The 20338-nt window shown below is 40.7% G+C and overlaps 1 protein-coding gene across 1 annotated transcript in view; it reads right to left on the reverse strand.

Moving 5' to 3' along the window:
• Positions 1-20338, reverse strand: part of LOC131045356 (PRA1 family protein H) — a 77855-nt gene that overhangs the window by 28023 nt on the left and 29494 nt on the right. Inside the window, exon 2 of the mRNA XM_057978946.2 lies at positions 6572-6708. Coding sequence (XP_057834929.1) covers positions 6572-6708 — 137 coding nt within the window. The remainder of the gene's footprint in view (positions 1-6571; positions 6709-20338) is intronic.

Here is a 20338-nt window from a genome sequence, read left to right on the forward strand (position 1 = left end):
GGACTGGATAGGTTATGGAATATTTTAAATTCTACGGTCATGGTACGAATTACTTGATTGACAAAGTGCACTCCTCTATCACTGGTGATTTGAAGTGGTATCCCGTACCTTGTGACAATCTGTTCGTACAAGAACCGTGTCTTACTCAGAGCCGTGTTATTTGGCAAGGCCCTAGCTTCTCCCCACTTGGTGAGGTATTCCATGGCAACTACAATATATTTGCATCGGTGCATGTTACTTGGCTTCAAAGGTCCCACAAAGTCTAAACCCCACCGTTTGAATAACTCCTGTGGCTGCGAAGGAAAGAGAGGCATGAAGTCCCTCTTGAGTGGTTTTCCGGCTCGTTGGCAAGTGTCACACCCGATCACCCACTCTTGAGCATCGGTGTGTAGAGTTGGCCACCATAGACCAGCCAGGAGCACTTTCCTGGCGGTTGCATCTGGTCCCATATGTCCGCCTGCTAACCCATCGTGTGCCTCCTTTAATACACTGTGAATTTCCTCCTCCATGACACACCTCCTCAAGATTTGGTCGAGACCCATTTTATATAAAAGCCCATTAATTAGTTGGAAGGTCTTGCTCTTCAGTGCCAGCTTCCTCTGTTCCCCTGAAGACATCTCGCTTGGAAATGTGGAGGTAGATAGGTACTGGCCTATCTTTTCATACCAGGTTGGTAGTATTGCAATTTGGAACAAGTGTGCATCTGGAAAGTCTTCATTCACTCCCTCGACTGGTTCCCCTGATCTGATCCTTGATAGTTGGTCGGCTATTACATGGGACTTCCTTGGCTGTACGACAATGGTGAAGGTGAATTCCTGTAAGAGTAGTAGCCACTTACTTACCCTCCCCTGGATGATTGGTTTATTCACCAAGTACATCAGTGCTTGATGGTCCACATAAAATGTGAACGGTTTAGCCAACAAGTAGTGCCGGAAATTCTGTACTGCGTACACCATCCCTAGTGCCTCTCTCTCCGTTGTGTTGTAGTTCCGTTCGGCCTTTGACAGGAGTCGGCTTGCAAAAAAGACGGAATGGTCTAGTCCTTGCGCCCCTACTTGGGCGAGGGTAGCACCAATTGCAAAGTTGGAGGCATCGACGTGTACGTGAAATTCTTTGTTCCAGTCCAGGTATACCAATATCGGTGCACTCACCAGCCGGTCTTTCAATTCTTTGAAGGCTTCTTCCTGCTCCGTACCCCACACGAACAGCTCTCCCTTCCTTGTCAACTTATCTAAGGGCCAGGACACTTGCGCAAAGCCTTTGATGAATCTCCGATAGTAGCCGACATGGCCGAAGAATGATTTCAGCCCTGTCACGTTTGTTGGGCTCTCCATGTTGACAATTACTCCTATCTTGTCCGGGTCTGTCTTCAAACCTTCCTTACAAACTATGTGGCCCAGGAGTTTCCCTTGTGGTACCATAAACCTGCACTCCTTGGGTTCAAGGCTAACCTAGCCTTCCGACATCTTTCCATACACTCCCCCAGAGCCTTCAAATGGGTCTCCCAATTGCTAAAAATCGGCCAATCATCCAGAAATGCCCTTAAGTTTTCTACGGACAGCTTGTCAAAAATGTGCAAAATTATTCTCTAGAAGGTTGCAGGCGCATTGCACAGTCCGAAGGGCATGCAATTATAGGCATACACCCCTTCCTCCACCACGAATGTGGTCTTCAGCTTGTCTTCTTCCGCAATACTTATCTGATTGTACCCGAAGAATCCATCCAGGAATGTGCATATCTCGTGCCCGGCGACCTCTTCGAGGATGCTGTCAGTGAATGGAATCGGGAATGGGTCCTTGATGGTTACTGCATTCAGGTACCTGAAATCTACGCATATCCTTATCTAATTAGCTTCCTTTTAAAGAGAGATGACTATTGGGGAAACCCAATCACTAGTTTCCACTTTGAATATGATTCCTGCTTCTAACATTTTATTGATCTCCTCATTTACTTTGGCTGCGTAGTTTTTGTTCATCCTGTACGGCCTCCTTCGTACCGGTTGGGCTCCTGGTACGAGGGTTATGCGATGTACGCATAGCTCCGGCGGTACCCCCTTCAAGTCCTTGTAAGTCCAGGCAAAGATGTCTTTATATTCCAGGAATATCTTGAAGGCATTGCCTTCAGCACGAGGTTCCAGTCATCCCCTACAAGTATCACCTGTGGTTCTTCCTCATTGCCAAGATTAACCTTCTCCACACCTCATTCCTCGTACTTGATGGGTTTATCCCGTTCAAACTGGTGGGCTGGCGTGTCGTCCATTCGTGCCATTCCCTCTTGGTATCTACCATACTCTGGGGGAAAGGATTGTTCTTCCATCCCGCCGCTTGATTCTCCTATCTCACATATTTGAAGCATGTGACACTCCAGGTGGAAGACCTCGTAGTCCTCCATTTGCCAATGAAAAAGTTCGGCCAGTGAACTAGTTCCATCCTCGGAACATCCTTCCAGTTCCAACACTCCTTCCTCGTCGGGCTCTTTCCCTCCTCTATCTCCTTCAGAACCCCAATCCCATCTATTTGAATCTTCTAAGTCGGAGTCCGATGACGCGAGCTCTTCATTAATGGACTGGTTCCTTAGATCGATTACATACTTATGACCGTCACTCTCGATTGAGAGCGTATTCTTTTTCCTGTTATGATTAGCTCTGGCCATGATTAGCCACCCCCTTCCCAGAAGGGTGTCATACGCTTTTCTTTCCAGTGGGATGACTACAAAATCCAGAAGGAATTGTTGCGTCTCGATTACCACCTTTTGTGCCATGAGGGTACCGAGGGGTTTGATACCATGTTGATCCGCACCGACCAAGTGGAAGGTTGGTGGCCAGAGTGTAGGCTTGCCGAGGCTTTGCCAAGTTTCCTCCGGTAGTACGTTGACTCCGGACCCACCATCAACAATGGTGTTTGTGAGCTTTTGTCCCATTATATCCATCTCCACTACTGTTTGTTTTCGTCCAACGCCTACCGCGAGTAGCATAGGGTTCATGGCATCCGTACCAGGTCCCTTCACCGGGTTCGTACTATATGGTTCCGTCATCGTTTGGTGTTCCTGACCGAGGGCAGTGTCCCCGGTTACATTTGTCAGAGCCATCCTCAACTATGGCATGGTCTGCAGAAGGTCGGACACCCGTACAGGTATTGTAGTTTGTAACATCTGCTTAATGATAGTTTTCTCTGGTCCTGACCATAGTGGTGTACCAGCAGCCAGGTGCGAGGCCCTCTGCTCTTCTGCCATCGCCCGCTCGATATCCGCCCTTGCCTCCTGAAGCCTTTCTTTTTCTGTTCGAGGGTCAAGATACATGGCTTTCTTGTTTTGCAACGTTGTGATTGCCAATACGTCTTCTCCTGATCCTTCCACGTCCAGCATATTCACCCCTTTTTGCTTTGGGCAATCTATGTCCTCGTTATTTCCAGGACCGCACCATCTGCACAGCAAACTTCCTGCATCACCCCCGTTTTGGCATTCCCGGGCAAAGTGACCCCATTCGTTGCACTTCCTGCATTGAATCTTGGGTCGCCCCTTCGCGTCGTATTGAATTCTACTCCTTGGTGTGTTATTATTGGATCTATTGTTACCCCGCCAATTGTTTCTGTACCCTCCAGGGGAGGCGTCAGAGTTTGTTGTTGGCTTCGGAGGTGTCGCCGACGGTGTGGCTTGGTCGGGTTGGGCGTAGAGCACTTGTGTGCTCTGTGCTTTCAAGTTGTACAGGCATTCCTTAGTGGAATGTCCCATTACTTGGCAGATGTCACAGAAAAGTTTGCGGGGACAACTTCCTTTAGTGTGTCCTTCAGTCTTGCAGTCAGTGCACCATAGTTCTTTTCCTTCCCTGCCACTTTCCTTGTCACCTTTTAATTCCTTCATCATCCTCATCATATCCTTCCAGAGTGCTTGCACGGTTTTGGACCCCCCATCGCTATTTTCATCCGTGTTGTCACCGTCGCTCACCCGTCGCTTCCCTCGGGATGTCCTGTTTTCACTTTCAATATCCATCGCGCAGTTGTATGCTTCATCATACGATGGCGGAGGGACCACTTTCATTGTCTTTCTCAGAAAGTACCAATCCCTCTACAAACCACCGCTTCTTGAGGCCATCCGTCGGCTGGTTCTTCATTTTGCTAAGTAGTTCCCTGAGCCTTCTGTTATGTGCGCGCACACTTTCATTTTTTCCTTGTTTGGTGTTGTAAATCTCTAACACAATTTCGTTGTCATCCCGTAGGAGTTTGAATTCTTCCTCGAAGGCCTTCTTCAGATTGTTCCAGGACGTTTTATGCTAGGCATCGAGGTCCGTATACCAGTCAATAGCTATTCCTCGCAGAGTGGTCGGGAATGCCTTCAACCAGTAGTCCCGGTCCTCCTAGCCATTTGCTTCCCAGATGGTGACGCATGTCTTGCAATGCCGTACGGGGTCCTCTGACCCATCGCCCATGAATTTTGGGAGTTTCTGCTTCTCCGAGGTGTGTGCCATCGTTCTTTTCTGTATGGTTTTATGCAGTGCCTGGAAATGGCTATATGTCGGGAAGGTATTATGTGTCCGGGAGGTATCGCACGCTCCTGGTCTGGTTGGGCCCCTGCCAGCCGGGCTTTGGTCACCTTCGCTTCTATAGTCCCTCCTTGCCGAGGTTTCCGGATCTGACCCTCCTTTTTTGATGCCCTCTGACAAGGACAAATTTTTAATGCCAGATAACATTGCTTCAAAAGTAGTGGCGATTTCCTCGTGCAGGTCTCGTACCGCCTCCTCTCCTTGTTCAGAATATTCCGACCGGGTGCTTTGCGACTTGGCTCCGGAGTCCTCTTCACTTGACGTCGAGTGTGGGGCTTGGTCCGCAAGATCTTCCTTCGCTACGTCTGGAAGTGGCAGGTTCCTAGCGACCTCAGCCAACTCCTTCCACGTACACGATTTTTGCCTCTCCCAACTACAACTCCGACTCACACTCTGATTTCTGCTGTGTTTCTCCGAACTCTTTGAGTCAGCAACCTCCCTTAGTCGCCGTCTCCTTTCGGCCTGTTCTTTTATGCGGAGAGATCTCCGTACAGTTCCCTTGTTTACTCCTTCGGTGGTAGTGATACGTTTGTCTTTGTTTGGCCGTAGGGGCATCAAGTGCCAAAGGTACGGCGTCGACTAGCCTCCCTCTCCTCTTCCTCCCTACGACTCCGCTCCTCGTACTGTCGGAGGACTTGCTGCCGCCAAAGTTCCTTTGCCGTCTCCTCCCTTCGGTCTTGGAGTGCAATCAGATTTCTGGCGAGTAACCTTGGAATACTTCCAAGCAGGTCAAAGATGGGGGTGCTGACCGTGAGTTCACCACGTACCGTGCCTTCCGAGACGGCTCTCTCCTGAGTCTCTCACTGCACATACTGCGTGACCGACACGTCCCACAACTCCACCAAGTCTGCCGTCAACTGATCCTCTCGGTCTTCTTCCGCGGTACTCTCTTCGTGCATGTCGCTGTCCACAATAGTTAATTGTTGGTTAAATGGCCGGCCCATTAATTGCTTCCGCCTGCCGCCATAGTTATCTCCAGGTTCGTTCAGGCAACGGCGCTAAAATGTTTAGTCCTAAATGTATGGTTGGTGAAGAAATAGATAACACAGTATTTCCCACACGTACCAAATATTCATATAACAGAACAATCGCACATCACAGCATAAATGACAATGATACTAATTAGACCAGAAGAATTATATCCTTATTCCAGTGTCCAGAAATGTCCATACATAATTCCCCCTTCCGAGGTTCCAACCAAACAATATAAAGACCCGACGGTTGGTCAAGTTGCCAACCGTCACCAACTCCCAACTACCCAGGAACCTCTCGGCGACAACATAAACATAAACATAACATAACACACTTACCAATATTATTCTTACTAACATACGTTATCTACCCCTAACATCCACTAACATTTTATCAAAATGTATGGCTTGATCATCCCTAACTTCACAACTAAACCCTGAGCAACATGCACAACCTTTGACCTTCCTATTGATGGACTTCACATCTCATCAATATTTGGGCTAACTTTTATGTATTGCAACATTTGGCAATTGGATGTTAAAAACAACATAATATTATAACAGCATCATAAATGTGAATTTACAGCACACGAAATGCATATTTGACTTACCAAAATAATAAAATTAAGAGTTCATTAAAGGTATTGAGGGAAAAACACAGAGAAAACAAGATTAAAGAAGAATTAGAAGGCTATAAAAGAATTGCCTTTGAGATGATAAGTTCACTAGGCAAGAAGTAAGAGCACATTCTGCTCATTGACAAACAAGCAACCAAGAAGAATATGTTTCTTAATTTATAGTATCCATTTTGCAAAACAAACTTAAATGCTATTCCAGTTTTGAAATAGATCCAACAAACACAGGAAACCAGAGAAAAACCCATGTTCTTGGATTAAGGTTGTGTAGATTGTTCAACAAACTTGTAGATTATATCAACAAATAAACCATACTGGTAGATTTTGCACTTCTGTTATATAAAAAGATGGTGATGATAAAACTACCATTCACTCATAGTCAAATGAAGAAGGGAAGGTAGTACGAAAAAGTGATGGAGCAAACTTACCTAATTTTGCAATGAGAACAAGCATCTGGTGAAAGAAAGGATATTTCTGAAGACCCCACTTATTGCTGCATATCCTCAGCATGTCCCAAAGTGCAAACACTGAAATCAAACCCAGCAACGCCACTGGCATCTTGTACCTGATTAAAAATAGAAACAAGTTTCTGTTGGATTTTCAAAGTGCAAAGAGCATTCAAATGTCTAATACACTTTGAAAGTAGAACCATATATAGGCAAGGAAAGACTTTAGTGGAAAGGAAGCACATATTCAGCATTTTTTAATTTTACAGTGGAACTTGGAGTTCAAGTGCCATTTACACTTTGATGAGAGTGTAAAGCATTTCCCCCTTCATTTGAAAGATTAAAAATGTAATTTTAACTTGCACTTTGAAAATTTTACTAACCACAAGGAATAAGAAAAGAAATACAAATATAACTTTCTAAAGACTCAAGAAATTATTCCATGTGTCATCTCTCTTGGTATAAAGATATGCCACAAAAGAAAAGTTTGATTCCTTCAACAATATATCAATAGAACTCTAGTATCACACCTTAACAAATTCTATTTATGTCTAATCCTCAATGATGGGACTGTTAACAAAATTTAATGTAATGAAAAATGGTTCCCTCCATATCATAGTGGAATTTGAATATTGATGGATCCCCTAGAAGCAATCCAGGACCTACTGAAGCAGGAAGAATCTGTAAGGATCACAATGATAATGTTTCATTTTTGTTTGAGAAAGGCATGGGAACACAGTCAAACAACTTGATCGAGATGACTAGCATGATAGCTCTTTGTCTAGCCATCACAAAGGAATTGACTCAATCCTCAATGAGACAAACTCCTAAAACCTGGCTTTTAAACTCAAACAGACCTTTCAAAACCTTCTCATGAACTGAAGGCTTTAACATGTAGTTGTAGAGAGGTGGGATATTCTGAAATAATACATAAACTCAAGAGTCTTGCATAGTCCTACAAAATTTGTGAAACTTGGTACATGATGTTGGCATAGTAGCATTACACTCGAGAAACCCGAGATTAATCTCAAATAATCACAACCATACTTGAACTACTCGCCAAAAGCAAAAACTTGCCAAGGCCCAAAAAAAACTCTGTGAAAACTTGGCAAAAACTCGGCAACTTGAAAAATTGCTTAAATTTAATAGAAATGCATTTTTTTTGCAAAATTCAATGAGGAGATGCATCCAATGAATCAATAAATGAGTACACAAAAGAAACAAGCTGATTCTAGATATGTTTGATTGATTTAAATGCAAATTGGGTACAAAATGGCATCCTCTTGTGGAATGCTGATGGCTGATAGACTGAAACAAAATGAAATAGCAAATTGTTCTTGTAAAACTAAAAGTAAATACTACATCAAAACATTTTACATCTTCCTCTTCCTAGCTCTATTAGAAACCGGAGGAGAGATAGAACTAGAGGGTCTAGTCCTAGTAGTCCAATGTGGCTTATCCACCTCACCAAAATTAGGTTGAGGGTAGCACCCCTCGCGGGGATTTGAGGGTGAGAGAGGGGTAGATAAATAGGTCTAGGTCTTGGGGAAGAGAGGAGAGAGTGGTAGAGAGAGGCAATAGAGGAAGAGTGATAGGGAGATAGATAAGTCTAAAATTTGGGTCAGATAAAGTGAGTGAGATAGAGAGAGCGAGAGAACGCTCATAGTTGCCTACTGATTACTGAAATTTGACTGTCTGAAAATTTAAAAGATCTTCTAAAACCTAAAATTTGCATTATAGCTCCTAGAGATCTGAAAGCACTCTCAAACATCCTGCAAATATATACATGAAATATAACTTAAAGTATACTTATACTTAAATGTTATATTTCATGTATATATTCTAATGAAGAGAATGAGACTGGCTTGAAAAAAAAATAATTAGATAATTTTTTTAAGTGTTTGGGCCTCATTTTTTATGCAGCCGAATTTTTGCCAAAAACTCTATGAGTTATCTCGGCGAGTCAATGGAATAATTACTCGCCGAGTTTTCTGCAAGTAGTGCATCTATGATCACAACCCAAAACATTTGTCATGCCATTTCCCAAATTTTTCAAAATAGGTGGTTTTGATTTTTTTAAGTATATCATTTTTGGCTCATGTTTACAAATAGACAAAAAAATACAAAGAAAATGCAGACCAAACATTTTTGGTGTCTACTTCTCGAAATTTTCCCAAGTTCTTCAAAAACTAGACTTGATTTTTCATGTATCCTTTTTGGCTCCTCATTACATTTAGAGACAGAAATATTTAGAACAAAGGTAGACTGAACATTTTTTTTAGGGTTAGCATTTAAATTATTTTAAATTTTCTTAAGTTTTACTTTGAATAAATTTCTTTTAAAATTTCAATTTTAAACCAAAAAGAGGGTTTTTCTTTTAATCTCTAGAGTAATGAGGGTTTAGGTAAAAACCATATGGTTGTTCCCAAAATATTAGGCCATGCTTCATGAAGGAACAACCTACTATTTAAGGGCCATCCATTTGTCTTTTATATAAATCCTTATTAGGTAAAAATTAAAAAAATTAAAATTTAAGTTCTATGCAAGAAAAATTGTTAGTAAGTTTATAATGCTTAAAATCTATTTTTATCTATATAAACCATAGTTGACATGAAATGACCAAATTTGTTTAATCCCTATGTTCCACAAGGACGCATCCCCATCCCACATCAAGGTTCTGAAATGGCAGGACAGCAGGGGGACATCCACTAGCTATCTCAATTTTTTCCAAAAATCTAAAACATCCTATAAATGACTCAAAATGGAAGGGAACGTCTACAATACAGTATGGGACATCTAAACATCTAGGCATCTTGGAGGAAAAAGGACAAATTTGCATGTTTCAAAGAAAATACTTCAATTTATGAAGCAATAAAAGTTTTAAAAGAAAATGGGGGTCCCAGAATCTCCCACATGCCCCATATCAAACCCTAAAATGCTTGAAAAGCAAAAAATAAACATTTGTATTCTTTTGTGTCAGCCACCAGTGAGGTTTCAACTTTCTGTTGTCTCACTCTCAGCAGATTGAACTTGAGAACATTCACACATTCATATTTTCTGATTTCAGCAGCAATCTCATGGTGTTTTCAAAGAGTATTGAAGGGACTAGAAATTGCAAAACATTTCCAGCCATTGAGGTAGGCTCTAAACTACCGCATTCAGTTTTGTTTTTTTTTAACACTAGGGAGTTTGTTTATGTTTTCTTTTTTCAGTTTCCTCTCGTACAAAACCACAGTTCTACAGCACTAGCAGCCTATGAAACATTTATATGATTTTTCATCTTTGAGAGTAAGGATATGCAATGGTGATGTCAATGAAATGGATACTTAAGAAGTAAACCCAAGGGATGTTGAAGGGAGTTTTGAGGATTCCCATGTTGCAAGGTGTGTGCCCTTGGTCTCCTTGTGTTGTACAGCACAGCGCTTGGGTTTGTGACATGGCTTACCCACCTCCTGTGGATTCTATAAGTCTAGTGGTTGTATCGGGCATTAACAGGTCGATCTTTTGGTGCAACGGCAACCGCACTTGTAACAAGTGGTATCAGAGCTTGGTCACAGGTTCAAACCCCTCGCTTGCGCTTGGGGGGGATTGTTGCAAGGTGTGTGCCCTTGGTCTCCTTGTGCTGTGCAGCGCAGCGCTTAGGTTTGTGACATGGCTTAGCCACCTCCTGTGGATTCTATAAGTCTAGTGGTTGTATCGGGCATTAACAGGTCGATCTTTTGGTGCAACGGCAACCGCACTTGTAACATCCCATTCTTCTAAAAATCCAAGCAAATGTTGCTGAAACACCAACAAACCATTTTGCGTGTCCTTCACCCTTTCTTTAGAAATTTCAAATTTGTATAAGACCCTGTCAACTCCAAAAAGCCCTTGCTGCAATTTTCCACCACTTTGAGCAGTAATAAGGTTAAAAATATAGGGAGAAACAAGCATTGGTTGTGCCAAATTTGTAAAACTAATTTTCATGGGAGCTATAGCAGGGTTGGACACCATTTATTAGGTGAGAGTGGACATGGAGTTGAGTTTGTGAGGATATCGCATTGGAACAAAGGATTGAAAAGGCAAAGTTGGTTGGGGAGAGTGAGGAATAAACTACTAGTACTAGTAAGAAACATGCATCTGCACCGTTGCCATCTATTGACCAGTATTTAAATATATCAGCCATAGAGAATTATGATAGACAAGAGAAGAAGGTCATTTCTATTGCAAGTGGGAAAAATACAATGGTAGAATTGTTAAATTTGCAATGTTGGGCAAGCAATGATTCAATGGCCAAAAAATTTTATGTCCATGCCATCCACTTTCATGTGGCAAGGTCTCCTTAATTCAAAGAGATGTTGAGAATTTAAACTTACAATTGGAGCCTTTTTTGTAGCCCTTGGAGAAAAAAAAATGCATTCCTCCCTCCTTAACAAACAATATTCAATGGTGAACATATTGATGGAGAAAATAAGACAAACGGGGGTTAGAGGTAGTTGTTCCATTGTCATGGATTAGTGGACTAAAATTCGATATTGGCCACTCATTGATGTTAATGTTATATGTTTGGTTGATTCATACTTTCTTAGAGTTGTTGATTTCTCTAAGAAACACAAGGACGTTGATTACCAATTTGGCCTTTCAAAGGAAGCCATAGAGGAGGTTGGGCCTTCTAATATTCTACAAGTTGAGATAGATTCAATCCATTTGTAATTCAGCTAATTTGATGGTTGAAAGCACTTACAAACACATTCTTTGAACTCCAAGTTGTGTAAATGCTTTGAACAATGTTTTGAAAGACATATAAAAAACAGATTGCGTGAAGACAATAATGGTCGATGCTAGAGACATACAAATGTTTGTATATAAACGATATACATCATTTGCATTATTTTGATTTTTTTCGATAAAATAATTCTTCAAACTAGTTGAGACTAGATATCCTAGCTATTTTCTTTTGCTAGAGAGGATGTTAAATGTGTGTGATGCTCTACAATCCATGGTGGTTTGTGAAGAGTGAAAGATGTGATGTGAATCAAAGATAGAAGAAAGGACGAAAGTGAGACAACATGTGATTGATGACACTTGATGGTCTACTATCAAGTAAGAAAAATTTATTTAATATGTTTGTACTTTGCTTTTAATTATATTTTTATTTTTATTTTAAAATTGATACTGTGAATATTTTTTAATTTTCTAAATGTTGCTTGTAGATATATTTGCTCTATCATAGCCCCTATTGTGGGGGTAATAAGGTATGTCAAATACAACCTCTCCTAACCTTGAAGAGAAGCATAAGACTTTTGATAGAATGCTTGATCAAATGAGGAAAACATTTCATAGCAAGGATCTTGGATTATAATTCTATGAGAAGCATACCAAGGCTCTTTTCATAGAAAGGTGGAACACGACAATTATGTCTAGTCCTATGGCTGCATATGCTCTCAATCCCAAGTGGTATACAGCTGGACCTAGCCAAGTTCCTCCTCCTAAAGATATGAGGTAATGGAGAGGCTTAATAAGGTGCTTCATAAGATGTATAGCATTGAGGATACAACCATTTGGGAGTAGTGACTTCAGTTTTTCAATCATCAAAGTCCAACATTCAGCAAACCAATGGCTAGGATTGATAGAGTTGCTATTGCACCAAAAAGCCCTACTGGATGTTAAAGCAACTTGCCAATCATCAATTCTCAGCCAAGAAGTCACCTCTAGTCTTAATATTATTCCATGTATATAATCCATTCCTTGTATATAAATAAGATTTAAATCTGTGAAAATCAGATTCACTGGTAAAATATCTTGTTCATATTAACTGGTAAAGATTACAATTTATAGAAATACAAAACACTGTAGAAATTAATGATATTACCTACCTCTATCTACCAAATACTGTAGATACATTAATGAAATCTAACAACCTAAGTTGACCATTAACAATATAAGAAATTATTATTCTAACACCCTCCCTTAATGGTCAATCTATCAAAAACACCAAATTGCCCCCTGAATTTTACAAATTTATCCGGACTCGGAGATTTGGTGAGAATATCTGCAGTCTGATCCGTTGTCGGAACACACTACAACTGAACTGATCTGTCTTCTACCAATTTGCGGATGTAGTGACAATGAAGTTCGACATGCTTGGTACGTTCATGGAAGACTGGCTTTTTGGCCGGTTTGAGCACCCCTTGATTATCGGTATACAAGGGAGAAGGACCTGTCTGTGGCATCTGCATGTCAGAGAGCATCCTTTGAAGCCAAACTGCCTCACATGCAGCCTTGATTGTTCCCCGGTATTCAGCTTTGGTCGAGGAAAGAGCCGCAGCCTATTGCTTCTTGCTACTCCAAGTGACGGCACCAGTACCCAAACCGAATACGTACCCAAAAGTGGATTTTTTGTGATCCACCAATCCTGCCCAATTTGAGTCAGTATAACCAATCAGCTTTGGATCGTTGCACCTGGTATACAGAATGCCATAGTCTGAAGTGCATTTCACATATCGTAACACTCGCTTCGCTGCAATCCAATGATCAACTTTTGGAGCTGTCATGAAGCGAGAGATGTAGCTGACAACGAAACTGATGTCAGGTCTAGTGGCAGTGAGATACATGAGGCTGCCTACTAGCTGTCTGAATTTTGTTTCATCTACTGCAAGTGAATCAGACTTGACTAATAACTTCAACCCTTTCTCCATAGGTGTGGAAGCAGGTTTACAATCCTGCATTCGAAACTTATCCAGCAAACTGTGGGCATACTTGGACTGTGAAATAAAGATACTATCATCAGTCTGCCACACTTCAACACCTAAGCAATAATGGAGAAGCCCCAAATATGCCATGTCAAAAGCTTGGCACAAGTCCTGTTTGATTGCGGCAATCAAATGTGCTGAATTTCCAGTAATGATCAAGTCATCCACGTAGACAACAAGAAAAAGGATATCATCACCAGAGAGTTTGACATACAAATTAGTGTCAAAGGGACTGCGTTGAAAACCATGTTCAACCAAATACTGATCAATCTTGAAGTACCAAGCCCGAGGGGCTTGCTTCAAGCCATAGAGGGCTTTTACCAGTCTACAAACCTGATGTTCCTTACCAGGAACCTTGAAGCCAGGAGGTTGAGTCATATAAACTTCTTCTTGCAAGTCACCATTGAGGAATGCACTCTTAACATCCATCTGATGAAGTTTCCATCCAAATTGAGCTGCAATGGCGAGAAGAAGACAAATTGTACTCATCTTGGCAGTAGGAGCAAAAGTCTCCTCGTAGTCAATGCCCTCCCGCTGTGTAAAGCCCCGAGCAACCAATCTGGCCTTGTACTTATCTACAGTACCATCTGCATGATACTTGACTTTGTAAACCTATTTACAGCTGATAGGTTTCTTCCCAGGAGGCAAATCAGAAAGAACCCAAGTGTTATTCTTCAGAAGACTATGGTATTCTGTCTCCATAGCCTTTTCCCACTCAAGAATGCCTTTAGCCTCGGAATATGTTTGGGGCTCATAGATGTTGTGGATGTTGGCCATAAGTACAAAGTTGAATGTATTCTGCTGCTTTCTCTTTCTGTGAGCGGATCTTCCCTCAATAAGCTCATCATCATGAAGATCTCCGATAGTCTTGGTCACCATTTAGGCCTGAGGGTAGAAGTACCAACATCTGGCATTGGAGGAAGAACATCCCTTGGAGTTGTTGGAACAAAGTCATCTGGTGCTGGATCGGTAGATTCCTCATCTTCAGAGTCAAAATGCTCTGAAGCCCTCCCATCATGGGATTAAAGAGGAAGACGAACACCAACATCAGAAGTCTTCAAAGATTGAGCCGCAGGACTAGAAGTAGTAGAAGGCATAAATGGACCAATAGTCTCATCAACCACAACATCACGATTGAAAATGAGATGATCTGTATCTACATCAATCAACCTGTAGGCCTTGTGGTTGTCGTTGTAACCAGTAAACATAAGTGTTTGGCTCTTTGAATCCATCTTAGCACGCTTAGCGTTTGGAATCCATACATGAGCCGTAGAACTGAAGACTTTCAAATGGCCCACTTTAGGCTTGCATCCTGACCAAGCTTCTTCACGAGTCATCTTCTTGACGGCATGTGTAGGTGACCGATTCAGAAGGTAGACTGCAATGTAAACTGCTTCAGCCTAGTATTTCTTAGGAACGTTTCGATGCTCTATCATAGAACTAGCCATTTCAGGTAATGGTGCAATTCCTATGTTCAACGACACCATTCTGCTGAGGGGTGTATGGTGTGGTGAGTTGGTGTTTAATGCCATGTGTAACACAAAATGTAGAGAAGTCATTGGAACAAAACTCCCCCCCATTATCTGACCTTAGAGTGACAATCTGAGAACCAGATTCTTTCTCTACTAAGGCCTTAAACTGCTGAAATGTACTGAACACATCTGATTTATTTTTCAGAAAATACACCCACATTTTACGACTAAAATCATCAACAAATAACAAGAAGTACCTGCAACCAGTAACAGATGGAGTATTCACTGGCCCACATACATCAGCGTGAACCAACTGAAGGACCTTGGAGGCTCGCCAAGAATCACCATCTGAGAATGGTGTCCAAGGCTGCTTCCCAACTTGACAGGCTGCACAAACTCCATGATTTTGAGGTTGGATCTCAGGTAGACCAGCAACCAAACCCTCCCGATATAACTAAGAGAGATAGTGCACATTTAAGTGCCCATAACGCTGATGCCAAAGTGTTCTAATGGATGTACTCCTAGCAACCAAAGCATGCTCTTGAGAATCATCGGAATCAGCAAGTCTATACAAACCATGATCTTCAAGTCCCATAGTGATTGTAGTACAAGTCTCCCTATCAATGATGTTGCAGATGGACGAACTGAAGACAACATCTAATTGACAAGAATGCCTCATGATCTGACTGACGGAGAGGAGATTATGTTCCATGCCTGGAACATAGTAGACATCAAGAAAAATTAAATTTCTACCTCCTGAGTGAATCTGGACAGTGCCCTTACCAGTAACTGTGTACTCTTCTCCTCCTCCGAAGATTACTGAATCCAAAAATGGTTCAAATTTTGTGAACCAATCACGACAATGAGTAAAATGTCGCGAAGCTCCTGAATCAATATACCAAGCAGAAGAGTGTACTGGATTTGTTGTTCTCTTGGCCATAAAAGCATAGAAAGCAGATTCTTTCTACTCAGAGTGTTCGGCGACATTTGCTTTCTGTTGAGACCCTCCCTGCTTCTTTTGTTCAGAAGCCAATCGAATTCGACACTCGGCCTTCATGTGACCAAACATATGACAATAATTGCACTGAACGTTCTTCTTCTTGCTGTCCTGAGAAGAACCAGAGCCTTTTGGTTGAGAAGATTGAGTCTTCCCTTTGTTCTTAAAAGAAGATTCGGCAAAGAACACTTGCTCGGTGGAGGTGGAAATGGTATTGCTTCCAAATTGTTGGCGCCACTGATCTTGCTGTAAAAGCTTGTTACAAAGATCGGAAAACTTCAAATCGACATCAATGGAAGTGATAGTCAATGTTTCGATGAAATGCTCATAAGATTTGGGCAAACTCTTCAGTGTGATGACGACCATGTCCTCTTCCTCCATTGTGCAACTAATCGCCTCAAGTTGGTCATGGATGTCCTTGATCTTGGTCAAGTGATCCTACAGAAGTGTCCTTTCGTCCATCATAATCGAAAAGAGCATGTTCTTCAGAAAGAATGCTCTGCTCTTGTCAGAGGTTTCATGGAGACTCTTCAAATGATCCCATATCTCCTTCGCAGTTTTGTCGGACAGTACCGGAGGTCGCTGCTCATCAATGACAGAGAGTTTGATGAGCATGAGTACTTCGCGGTTGCGCTCATCCCATTTGTGCTGATCTTTCCCGGCAGTGGTTGGACGTTGAGACGTGCCCAAAACAACTGCATCAAGACATCGGTACTCAAAAATTGTTAACATACGTTGTTTCTAGGTGTTGTAGTTGCGCTCGTTGAACTTATGGTTGCTTTTGAGCATTATATTCGTCAGAGATGCCATCACGTACGTCGAGGTCAAACTAGTGAAGGCACGAATGCACGAAAACCAGAAGATGAAAACAGAGGGTTTTTAGAAATTCTACAAGTCAAATTCTCAGACAAGAACTGAAACCCTCGCACAATTTTTGAGGGGGCCAGAAAAATCTGATGACAACCCAATTCAGTTCTCGAAAAACCCACAAAAATTTTGTAGATAAATTTTTTTCCTGACTTGAAATGAAGGAGATAATCTCAAAACCCTAGCATAGTTTTCAAGGTAAAATTTTTTACTGACCCAAAAAAATCCGATGAAGACCCAAAATTCCTTGTGAAAAAACCTAGAAAGAATCTGCAATCGGAATAATTTTTCTGAAAATGCAAGGTAAAATCCGCGGGCTCAAAAAACGAGGCACGAAAAAACAATGCACCTAGAAAAATCCGATGGCAACCCAATTGAGCTCACGAAAAACCCACAACGATTCTGCAACTGGAAAAAAAAATTGCTTTGAAACAGAGGGTCAAAACCCTAGGCGAAGTTGCAGAAACCCTAGGCGAAAAAAATCTGCAGACCCAGAAAAATCTAATGGTGACCCAGTTGAGGTTTCAAAAAACCCACCAAGAATCTGCGATCGAAAAAAAAATTTGCCTTGAAACAAAGGGTCAAAACCCTAGGCGAAGTTGCAGAAACCCTAGGTCGTTAAAAAACGTGCAGATTTTCTAAGAAAAACAGGGTCCATGCCCTAGCTCTGATACCATGTGCAAATCAGATTCACTGGTCAAATATCTTGTTCATATTAACTAGTAAAGATTACAATTTATAGAAATACAAAACACTGTAGAAATTAATGATATTACCTACCTCTATCTACCTAATACTATAGATACATTAATGAAATCTAACAACCTAAGTTGACCATTAACGATATAAGAAACTATTATTCTAACAAAATTCTATACTAATTAGGAGTTGGAATTACCGCCCCTTGATATTACCTGAAATCTAATTATCAGATTGAAAACACCACCCAAAGAACCATTTTTCTTCCACAAATGTAATCCTAAAATCCTTTGTGGTTCCCAATAATATGTTCTGCCAAATAAAGAGGTTCAATCAGATACATTTATCAGCACAAAATTGTCCTCATCCATTGAAGCAATGAAGACTCTAAATTTATAGGGTACAAATCAGGCTGTGATTGTAGAGTCTTGACAAATACCTGAAACTGTTTGGGGATTACAAAATCTGAACAAACCTACTGAGGCTCCAATTGAGTTTGTTACTACAAAATTGCTATTTTTCATATCTTATCTTGAAAACCATATCCTCTTTTGATACCTGTAGTATCAACATGTCTGGTCCATTGCCCAAATCAACTACCACTTAAACAGACACTCATTACTGGGGATATAGAGACCTCTAATAATCCATGTTAAGATTTTCATGATGATAAGAGAGTTTGCCTCTTCCAAAAGGTTTATCTCTCCCTACCGCTCCTTGTTGTCTTTAGTCTTTTCCCTTGGAATTTTACTTGTTCACAGGGCCATTTCTTTGTTATCTTTGCTAGAACTTGTGTTTGGACTTCTCTCCCTTCTTACATTTCTCCCAACAGAATTCAGTATGTATCAATTTGTTTCTGAATTTCCATTCCTATGTTCTCCCATGCTTCCTGATTCCTGGTTTCTTCTTTAGGGAACCTCCCCTGGCCTTCTCTTTTTTGTGTTTGGTGGTTTAAATTTCAAACTCTTACTTGCTTATCTTCTCTAGGTCTGCCTCTTTTATCACTCCTATCCCATTTATGCTTCTCATTCCATCTCATATTCCTCTTTCTCCTCATCTCCTTTGTCCCATTTTTCTCCTCCTTTCTGTGTCTGTTTCAGTGACCCTTGTTTAACTGATATGGGTCTTCATATGATTCATTTTCCATATTCATCTTACCAGTCTCAGGTATTAAATTAATCTCTACATCATCCAAGCCTCAGCCTTGAGGATCAGGAGATCCATCATTCTCCTCGTTATGCATAACAATCTCTGGGGTGAATTCCTCTCTTAATTCTTCTTCCAAAACTTATTTTCATCATTCCCTCCTGATTCAGGAATCCATACATGGACTAAGAAATGGACAAATTTTGCAGGGGTTATCCCACAATTTAAGGAAGGTAAAATCGGGGACAACATTCCAAAAAGACTTATTCATTTTTATTAAAGAAATTGTTTTTAATTATATTAAAAGGGATGACAAGGGTTGGGTCCCTACCTTTAAAAAAGCCCAAAGGTAGAGACAAAACAGATTCCAGAGAAGGAATCAACACACAAAGCCTAATCAAAAAACTAGACTAAAGAAGACAAACAGCAAAAAGACAGCACTATAAGAAGCAAAGCAGAGAGTTCAAACATAGAAGCAGCTACCAAATAGGAAAGCATGCCAATCGTTTAAGACTTGACACAGCATCCCACTCTTCCAAGATCAAGTGAAACTTTGCATTCACTGAATCAGTTTCTCCACTGAAATCTTCCACTACAGATTGCCCTTTTTTGGGTCTAATTCTGCTTTTATCTTTCTGAAGGATCTTCAAACTTGTAGCAGTGCAATTTAGGCTTTCTCTATTCAAACTGATCATATTGCTAACTGAGTTATCCATCTCTCTGAATTTTCATTTCATTGATAGCATACTTTGTTGAAGGACAGACATCTTCTTTTCATTTATATAACATGAAGTGCAGGAAGTTCCATACTTCTTATTCACTTCCTTCACCTCCTCCTTTTCAGCTTGGTCATTTTTCACAGGGATCTTAACATATTAAAGAAATTGTTGTTCTATGGGAAGAGAGTTTTAATTCCGAGTATAAATCTGATTGGTAAAGGACCTGCTCATGAGAATTGGTGAATGGCCTATGTTTTCTTAATTATGTGTCTCTTGTTTATCATTTCAAATATGATTTGAATGGTTAATTATGATTTGTTGGGACTGTTGCAGTTTGTTTACTGTCATAATAATTAATTTTGTTGTTATTATCATTCTGATTTAATTTCTGAGAGTGTTATAGTTTGGTGTGTTAAGTTTAAAGTGATTTTTTCCTTGTTGATTTGAAAGTAGAATTAGTCCTTCCTCTGATTTTATTGTTTTCTATCAAGATTATCTAAGATCTTCAAATTAGATCAGATTTGCATTTCATATAGGACAGCCAGATTGAATTAGGACTTGCAGTCTTGCATAAACTTTGCAGACATCTAGTCAAAAACTAACATCTTGGATCAGAACAATATTGAGTGTGCTCAAAAATTACAAGAGGATTGCCCTTCATTATCAACCACTGTGATCAGGGATCAAATGTGTCCTCAATTGTGACCCCATTATGGCACACAATCTAGAAATAACCTTGATTGTTATTTCTTGAATTGTTGGAAGACCAAGCATCAAACATGTGTTATCCTGATTTAACACCCAGAGGGCCAGAGCAACTTATACCTCATGGCATCTATGGAGATATTAAGTCTCCCCAATTTAAGAGAATTTCAATTGAAATGCCTTTCTCAATGGGAATATATCCCCTTAACTATGAAGTTCTTTTGATTTTTCACTTTTACATTTTATTTTAAGTATCTTATAAGTTGAAAATAATTTTTTGGATGGGCTTGGAATAAATTTGAAACTTAAACACAGTAGCTTTATCAATTAGGCGATGGAATCTCACTGAATTTTTATCCAAGGACATAATAAATAAGAGTGGGAAACAAAAGATTAAGATAAATTGCAAAGAG

The sequence above is a fragment of the Cryptomeria japonica genome, chromosome 8, assembly GCF_030272615.1.
Source record: "Cryptomeria japonica chromosome 8, Sugi_1.0, whole genome shotgun sequence".
Taxonomy (NCBI): Eukaryota; Viridiplantae; Streptophyta; class Pinopsida; order Cupressales; family Cupressaceae; genus Cryptomeria; species Cryptomeria japonica.